The 9,055-nt window shown below is 33.7% G+C and overlaps 1 protein-coding gene across 1 annotated transcript in view; it reads left to right on the plus strand.

The window, feature by feature from the left end:
- LOC132560565 (TOG array regulator of axonemal microtubules protein 1-like) overlaps nt 1–8,301 on the plus strand; it is a 35,635-nt gene extending 27,334 nt beyond the window's left edge. The window contains exons 10-23 of the mRNA XM_060225230.1: nt 816–1,009; nt 1,368–1,566; nt 2,429–2,504; nt 2,785–2,931; nt 3,181–3,286; nt 3,523–3,609; nt 4,200–4,348; nt 4,666–4,824; nt 5,290–5,416; nt 5,669–5,769; nt 5,999–6,179; nt 6,650–6,866; nt 7,502–7,588; nt 7,884–8,301. Coding sequence (XP_060081213.1) covers nt 816–1,009; nt 1,368–1,566; nt 2,429–2,504; nt 2,785–2,931; nt 3,181–3,286; nt 3,523–3,609; nt 4,200–4,348; nt 4,666–4,824; nt 5,290–5,416; nt 5,669–5,769; nt 5,999–6,179; nt 6,650–6,866; nt 7,502–7,588; nt 7,884–8,140 — 2,087 coding nt within the window. The 3' untranslated portion in view covers nt 8,141–8,301. The remainder of the gene's footprint in view (nt 1–815; nt 1,010–1,367; nt 1,567–2,428; nt 2,505–2,784; nt 2,932–3,180; nt 3,287–3,522; nt 3,610–4,199; nt 4,349–4,665; nt 4,825–5,289; nt 5,417–5,668; nt 5,770–5,998; nt 6,180–6,649; nt 6,867–7,501; nt 7,589–7,883) is intronic.
- Nucleotides 8,302–9,055: the final 754 nt, after the last annotated feature.

Consider the following 9,055-nt stretch of genomic DNA (forward strand, 5'->3'; position numbering starts at 1 on the left):
AATAATCTATTAGTTTCTAGAAGAGATCCTTACATAAGGTGGAGACATTGTCATAATTTACAGGATATGTAAAGCTTTGGAAGCCAGGTATCTTAACCTACTAGTTAAAGTTCAGACACACCATTAAAATAGTCTATAACCAGTCTTGGTGTAATGTATGAAACAAAACACCAGGCAATTTTTAGTGATATACACCAAGGATATAGGAAGGATTGAGGGCAGGAAAAGTTCAGGAGTCATTCCTGCATTCTCTGTGTCGGCTGTTGTAGTGAACTTGCATTTCAAGTTTTCCTTTTTTGCAGCATATATACAGATACTCTATATAGGCAAAGGATTCTCTTGTGTAACTTCTTAACCTCATTCTTATCTTCTGTCATTACTTTGATGTTTTAACAAAGCTCTCATTTCTGCATTAACTCCCACAATACCTTTCATTGTCATAACTTTGTTAATATTGTCCCAGTAACTTGAGGAAACATCCTGGAGCAGTATCCCTCCATTCTTGAGCCTAAATGAAAGGATTTCATTTCTGTGTAAAAACTTGATAAATATGCAATGGTGAAACAAAACTACGACATGATGTGTTGGTGTTGCCACAGAATCCTCACAATAACTGAGTCATATGATTCACTGGTCACTGATCATGCTTATAATGTTGGCATGTTTACACAGTTTAGTAGATAGATTATCACAAAAAATTGAAATTTCACAGTTTCAGAATATTTACCTATAATTGTTTGAAGTGTTGCAAGTTTGAGTATTTGAAATCATTAGACTTTAAGAATTTGTTTCAAGGTAAATTTTTGTATATACAGGAATGTTCGACTCCAGTAATGGGACTGACCATGCAGTGACAGTTGGTAACTCTCAGTCCCAGGACCGGTATGACAAAAAATCCGTGAAGTCTGACCGCCGCGACATGCCCAATGCTGTTGTTGGTGTCAGCATGAACAGACAGGGATCTAGCGATGACCCTTATCTGGATGACCCCAATGACCTTATTGCTGAGGTCAGCAATATTTTCAATTACTTTCTTAATTCAAATAGCGGTTAACTGAGTGATTTATTAGTATGCAATTTTGTTTTAAATAGTATTGTTTAATCTCTATAGATTTTCATAGTTAAAGTTGTTGATATATGACTACACATTAAAACAATGAATACAATTCATTTGCACAACTGTTGTATGGATATCCTTAATGCCACATAGCTGGACATGCTCAAGATCTTGTAACATGATATCTAATTAATTCATCTGTAATTTATCAATATCCTATGCTTAGCTTTTTCGAAAATTGATTTAAAATTTCAATTATACACAATTGTATAATGTTCCTTAATATACTGGAACTTCATTGTCTTTTCAGGATCCCAACAAATCCATGAGTAAAGCTATGAGAGACAGAATAATGCAAGCTCAAAGACAGAAGGAGGAAGAACTAGAGAGGGAACGAAGAGACAGAGAAAAGAAGAAACAAGAGCATGAAGAGAAGATGAGGAAAGAGAGAGAGAGACAACAAGAAAAACTTCGGCGTTTGAATACCAGTGAAAGTTTAGGTATAGAATGTAAGTGTTTTAACATACACTGAGCAGCACACAGCCTTTCTCCTTCACAGTTGTTGTCCACCATCTAACTGTAACCAAGCAAATGATGAGCTTCCTTATCCACAGTGTAATTACTACGTGTCTGTTCACAAAGATGGTCTTCATTCTAAACTGCCTCCTAGTTTGATATTCCTTGTGAAAGGAGATAGGACAGAAGGTCATAATGCTGGTCATAGTGGATTGTTTTATCATCCTTGTAACTGACCTTTCTATGATACAAGCTCATAAATTAGACAAGAGATTAAGCAAACCATTTTAAAATATTTATCGTGATTAGAGATTTGAATAGCACAGTTCAGATTTGTTCCTTATAATAAGGTAGCTCTTAAAGCCATGAAAAGGGTAATGGTAGCTCATTTCGTAGTAATAATGTGATTTTTAGTTTGCCTAGAAAAGTCCTGAAATGTTTGTTGAGTAACTGTTTTAGCCTCATGATATTTTGATGTGTTGGTCTCCATGCAACAAAAAATGTGTTGTTGATATTTTTCACTATGAATATAATTGCTATGTAACCCAAATACCAAAAACGTGCCACATTTTAAGAAATAACAGAACCATCATGATGTGATGACTGATATTTTCATTTTAATGTGAAATTGACTGCTTTATTGTCTCATTTTCAAAATATTTTAACAGTGGTGAATAAAATATTGTGAGTTTATTTTGACTGAATAGCCATTATGATTTAGTACATCAGCAGGAAACAGTTGAAATCAAACTTCATTCTTATAATCTGAAATACTATATTTTGATCTCTTTCACTTTCTTCCTTATTATCTCTCGAAACTTGGTCATTATGTATTATCCTATGTCTCTGTTTCAGCATTATCAATATCTGGTTCCAATACGCCAAAAACGAAAACATCGCCCGCTTTCTCACCACGAAAAAGAACAAAACCGTAAGAATTTTACCCATGCACAGTATCATTTCTTATTTGTACTCCAATGATGACTGGTCTTCATGTAATGAATTCTTATTAATGATAGTATTTTGAAAAAATTCTGAGTTTTATGTATTTGCAAGCAAGATTATATGTTACATATGGATATAATATAAAAAGAAATTCAGAATTACTCAAAAAAGTTAAAATACAGAACATTTTGAGTTTCGAATGATTTTAATTTCAGTATAATGTGACATTTGTCTCATGTATTATGAATTAGTTGATATTTTTCCAGTCAAGTCAATGGAACATCTAGTCATCCTGTATCAGCATCATCGTCCCGTTCTCCTTTGGAGTCGGACAATCCTGATGACTGGAAACCCTACAGAGATCCTGATCAGGCAATGAGGGATGCCAACAAGAACCTTGCTCAAGAGGACTGGTTGGTTCCATAGCATTCTGTTTTGATTTTACTTGAATAGTTGGATGCAGTCAGTTTCAAATGATTGAAAAAAAATGTTGTAAAGTGTCAAATTTTCATTTTAAAAGCACCCTGAAACTGGGTAATTCAAAAGCGATTTTGACACTTGGTAAAGTTTATTAATTGATGGAAGGGAGACAACTACAATGAAAAATCAAACCACTACTACTGCCTGTGATGTTATTTTAGTCTTGATATTTTGGTTTACAGGGAAATAAAGTGTAGTGGTATCAACATGGTACGGAGACTGGCAAAGTATCACCCTGAAGTCCTCAGTTCGCAACTACACAGTGTCGTCATTGCCATGTTAAATGAAGTGAGTGGCGTTATTAATGTTGATCAATTTCATTTTTTCCAAAGCAAAAGCAAGCATCATGAAAAAAATTAACTGGTTGAAGTCTTTTCTGGTTGTCAACATTAGGAAGGGAAATTACAACGGTCAAAATTCATAATTTCTTTTAAGAATTTTCTCGAAATGGTAAAGAACTTTTATTATCACATGTTGAAAGTAATAGAAATAGATCACTAATGTACATGTTTTGTCAATTTTAGGTGAAAAACTTGCGGTCACAAGTATCACGATGTGCCATTGTATGTATAGGGGACTTGTATGCAAATCTTCGGAAAAATATGGATTCAGTAAGTACCTTTCCTCAATTTTCATGCAGAAGAGTTGTGAAGTCTTCAGAAAATGCAATTAGATTTAAGCCTGTTTACTTAAGTAGAGATTAAATTATTTAGGGAATAAGAAATTTCCTTTATATTCAACATGGAATGTGTACTGACAAAGAAAATGTTATTTGCCTATGTTCTTTTAAAATACCTGTTCATATATGACAACAAAACCAAGAGACTGTGATAGATGTGTAGGTAGAGCATTGGCCTGCACAGATCAGGGGATAATCTGAGATGTGTTGTTTGATGCATGATGCCAGTGGCTGTCTGCTTTCTCTGGAAGCTGAGCATGGGACCTTTCTCTGGTGTTGCTGGGGATGACATGCAACAGGCCTCCTGTATGTTGGAGACCCACCTAAGAATGACCCTGACTGTTCATGTGTTGATTTACAAACAAGCAAACAGATAAAACATTTGATCTCTTCTTACCTGTGTTATGACTCCAGTATATATCATGAAAACCATTGTACTAATTGTTATGTTAAAGTTAAAAAATGCAGAAATTGTTTTTTCTTAAACAGTTGAGTTAGAAATCATGTGTTTCTCTTATACAGGAAGTTGATATTACTGCCAAAGTTCTTCTCGCCAAAAATGGAGAGAGCAATGGATTCATTCGAGAAGATGTGGAGAAATCATTAGCCCTTATGATAGATTCTATTACACCTCAGCGGTCACTTTTGGCTCTGATAGCAGGAGGTGCCACGTAAGTTTTTTTGTTATGTGAAAGAAGTAATTTGTGGATAGGAAATTTGAAGTTTTGACTTGTAAAGCCGATTTTGTTATTGAAACGTTTACTCTCTTTCTCCGAAGTCTAAAGTGTTGCATACATGCATCAATATTCATTTTAAGAAGAGAGATTTCAAAGGGCTTTGTAATATTTAGAAAGTATCCCTTTAAACTGCGGGTTTCAAGTGGAATGAATATTTCCCTAGTTTGAGATTATTTACTTAGCTGACTTTATAAACAGTGTAAAGATTTGAAGTGTTCTGTTATATACATGTGTATTGATATTTTCAACAGACATAAAAACCCTCAAGTTCGAAAAACAACCTCATACTTTGTCGTGGATCTTGTGGACAAAATGGGTCCTGGACGTGTTCTGAGTGGAGTGAAAGATATCACGGACAGAGTACTACCCACTGCAGCTAGTTTCTGTTTGGATGGATCCCAAGAGACACGGTATGCTTAGCAACCTTCCATGTACTTTCCTCATCTAAGAAAAAAAAAGAAAAGAAATTTAAAATTTGAGGAAAAGTCTATAGAGAGCATAATTTTTAGATCATTGATTTTGGATGGTTGGGTGGTTCACTAGTAGAACAGTTGCATTTTACCCAGACATAATTCCCTGAATGAACATGAAAAGGGGTCATCTGCACGACTGCATTCGTTTTTCAAGGGTAGTCTGTTTTCCCACAAAAAGACCTCTGGTGTGCTTCATTCTGACACAAGAGTGATTAATATAAGTTTGAAGATTGTTATACAATAGTTGTAAAGTTAATAAAGTTAATTTTTAATGATGTGAAATTGTCACATTTAGTGAGAGAAAACTTTGATTACTGCAAGTGATTTTGTCTATGTTTATACTAAAATAATGTGGTTTATATTCTTTGTGTCATTGAAGATTTTGTCCTGATCTCTTTACAGATATAATGGCAGGAAAATTTTTTCTATTCTTATGGTGCACCAAGACTTTGACAAAATGCTTTCTAAGCATTTACCTCCTCAGACTCTGCGCAATGTAATTGAAATCGTGGACACTTTGAGAACAAAGGTAGCATATTTTTTGGTGCTGTATTTAAGCATTTAACACCATTTACTTCCCCAAAGAAAACTTTTTTGGTTTCAAAAGTATATTTGTGACAATTAATGAATACAACATTGCAACATTGAAAACATGTACAAATGCATACATTGACTAGTTCATTTGGAAAAAGTTGAGGGAATTGTTGAGACATCTTCTGAAGCACAGAAAAGTTTTATTTTTGCTATAGAGTTCAATCATATTGCTATTTAATGTTTCTAGGGCTTAGGAGACCTTCCTGGTGAGTCATCATCTGCTCGAGGGGGAAGGTCACATGCAAGTAGTCGCAACAGTTCCATGATCCGTGGAGGATCTGCCAACAGGTAAAGTCTGTCAGTAGATAGAATGCAATTCGTTTGATATGTTAAGTAAACATTAATGGTTATCTTTGACATTCGATAATGGATACCTTTTGCTGAAAAATCATTGCAATGAAAGTCAGTGTGATGGATGTTAAGCAATTGCTAATGATTTCTAAATAAGTATTGCAATATAATGCCTTTCCCAAAAATTTGTTGTCTCACAGATTTAAACATTTTCTCTTGGTTATAGTGAAAATCAGCATGCTTCCCCTAAAAAATGGGTGAGAACGGATGAAGCTACCCAAGAGGAGGTGAAGCAGATGACCTCCCTTATATTTGCTAATGACTGGCGTGATCGTTACAAGGGTATCACACGCCTCCTTGAGATGTGTGAAACGCATGCTGAAGTTGTGTCGGCCAACATGGTAAAGGTGAGCTACAGAAGATTCTTGTCTTTAAATTCTTTCAGAAGAAAAGCATAAGGGAAATTCTGTAGAATGCTAAATATTCTGTTTTTTTTTGTTTTTTGTTTTGTTTTTTTTTTTCAAAATGTTGTTCAGGCATGTATAAATTGGTTCCCTTACTTAAAGATGATTTATTCTGCAGAAATATTATCTTTTTAAATATTTAACAAGTTATTCTATTCATTTTTTAATTTAGTATTTAAGGTAAATGCTTGTCATTTTGTCAGTCAGAATTCATCATGTTTGCACTTTGCATCAGTTTTCATGCAGGGTAATTAACCCTGCCAATCAGGTCAACAGAAAACAGAAAAGATTTGAGTCAGAAACAATTTTAATGATTAAAGCATCAAACTACCCATTACTTAACTGACATTAACCGTATGACCTGAAGACATTATTGATATTTTAAATTGAATAGTTTATTACTTCTTTTTCAGATCTTTGACAAATTTTTGCCTCGTCTTCAAGATCCCAACAGCAAAGTGAACCTATATGCTCTCCAAGTATTTCTTCAGATCATCCCAGTTTTATCAGACTCTTTAGCAGTGGTGTTGAACATTGCTGTGGGCAATGTGGCACCAAATCTCTCTTCTCGCAACAAGGAAATATATGGAACAGCAATGGATGTTATAGATGCTCTTGTGGATAATATAGGTAATTATCTACTGATGTTTCAAAATGCCTTTTCTTTTAAGGATTGATGAATGATTTCCTACAATAAAACAAATTTGTATCTGTGGAAAATAGGAAGCTTCTGAGGCAAATTTCTTTGCTGTCAGATGTGACTACTAATGAAAGAAATGAAAATTGTGTGATGTCTTTTATTTAACATACGGCTAAAACATAGAAAATAATAGGGTATACTCAATTATAAACGGCATTGACTTATTTATATTTGAGTTATATAAACTTGTTTAAATATTACTTATATTGGCTCAATTTACAAATTTTCTAATTTCCTAATAATAATTCTTTCCTGAAGGATAATTAACAAATTTTTGTGAGATGATGATATTTCAAATTTATATTAAATACATTTAAATTCTATTTACTGTGAAGTTGTTACCTTTTCAAAAGGTTTCATGTCTCATTTATTCGTGATTTAAAAATGTCATATCATTTATTCTCTTAAACAAAGAATTGATAGCAAAATCAATCATCTCTTACATTACAATGAAAAGCACATCCATTTTGCTTTAAGCTTTTGGTGAAACTTCAAATTTTGACCATCATATAGTATGTAGTAATATTAGCATTATGCACTCATCACTGAGACTTTTTCTTTGTAGATGGTGGACTTCTGATTCAACCGCTTGCCAATCAAGCACAATCTGCCAGTGCCAGAAGCAAACCAGACTTGGTGGAAAAGGTGGCTGGTAAGTGGTGGTGAAAGAATGTACCAGTTTCAGGCTTCAGAATGGTGTAACTAATTCTTCAAGGCTTATATCCAATGACCTTGGTAGATATAGAAAAGGACTCTGTATTCTTAATAGCTAGTTGCTGTCCAGATTTCAATTTAGGGTAGATAGGTGGATTTGTGTAAATGATTATAAAACACACATCTTCCATTACATATTTTTGCATCAGAAATTTGTACTTTTTTATTACAACTTTTTGCAGTGGAAACATTTAATGTAAATATTTAAGGATGACTGTTCTTGTCTTTTCCAGAACTTGTGACCAAAGTTTATCAACGCAAACACAAGCAGGTCATACTGCATGTGCTTCCACTGGTGTGGCACTTACTAGGTGCTACACACAGTAGTGGAGCCATTCAGGGAGGAAGTTCAAGTATCAGGTCTGCAACTGGTTCCCTGGTCAATGCTCTGTACTCACACATGGGCAACAGTCTTCTAGAAAAGGCCACCTCTGATCCCAATGTCACCCCTCGTCATCTTCAGCTCCTTCAGGACCTGATAGATAGATGATTCAACTTAAAAACTGTCCCAAAGACTACTCGAAATTGACGAAAGACTTCAAATGTTATTGGTTATCATATTTCTCACTCTTGACAGACAATATGTTGTGATGGATGTGATCAGAAGAAAATTTTCATTCTTCCCAGACAATTTTATTTGCCTGGTATGTCAACATGACAAGTAAAGTGTTGTTAGATTGGTTAAGAACAATTTTTAACTAATCATTAGACTCGATAATTGAGTCTGTATTAAATACTTTGGTTACATCAAAACCATCCTGTTTTGTTTATTCTCGGATATCTGTGATAAAATGTGATATGATATATATTCTTCAATTTTCATTTTATTTTAATTTTGTTTTAATTCATTATGAAGATATAAAATAGTCATTTTGTGTGATTTATCATGAAGAATGAATGGTTTGCTGCCTGTTCAGTGTGTTTATAAATATATCAATAGTATAGGTTAGAAGTGTATGAAATGCCTTGACATAAGTGTTTAATATGTAGCTTTTTAGGCGTAATCTAAATTTATTTTGAATAACACCCATGGGATATACAAACTTTACATTTATGGAATAAGTAAGAGAAATCATTTATCATGATCGATCATTTTTAAAATCAGATATAAAGACTAAACACTGTTTTGTGAATATTTCATAGGAATAAAACAAAAATATATCTTTATGTTTGTATTTATGGCACTCACTCTCAGTTCACTAATGATTTGTCAACTAAAATCCCATACTGGTAAATTTGTAGCTGATTTTCTCAGAGAAGATTGAATAAGAGAGCAGGTGTTTTCTAAGATAAAATCAGTAGTTTGAATTGCTATTTGCATTTTAGGGATAAATGGTTATTTTACAAGTCATTAAGTGCTAATTAGAACAAATGTGATAGAATAAATGAGACATTTATTGCAAGG

This window comes from Ylistrum balloti, unplaced genomic scaffold (genome assembly GCF_031769215.1).
Source record: "Ylistrum balloti isolate Yb309-2 unplaced genomic scaffold, AGI_CSIRO_Ybal_v1 Utg371080, whole genome shotgun sequence".
In the NCBI taxonomy this organism is placed as follows: Eukaryota; Metazoa; Mollusca; class Bivalvia; order Pectinida; family Pectinidae; genus Ylistrum; species Ylistrum balloti.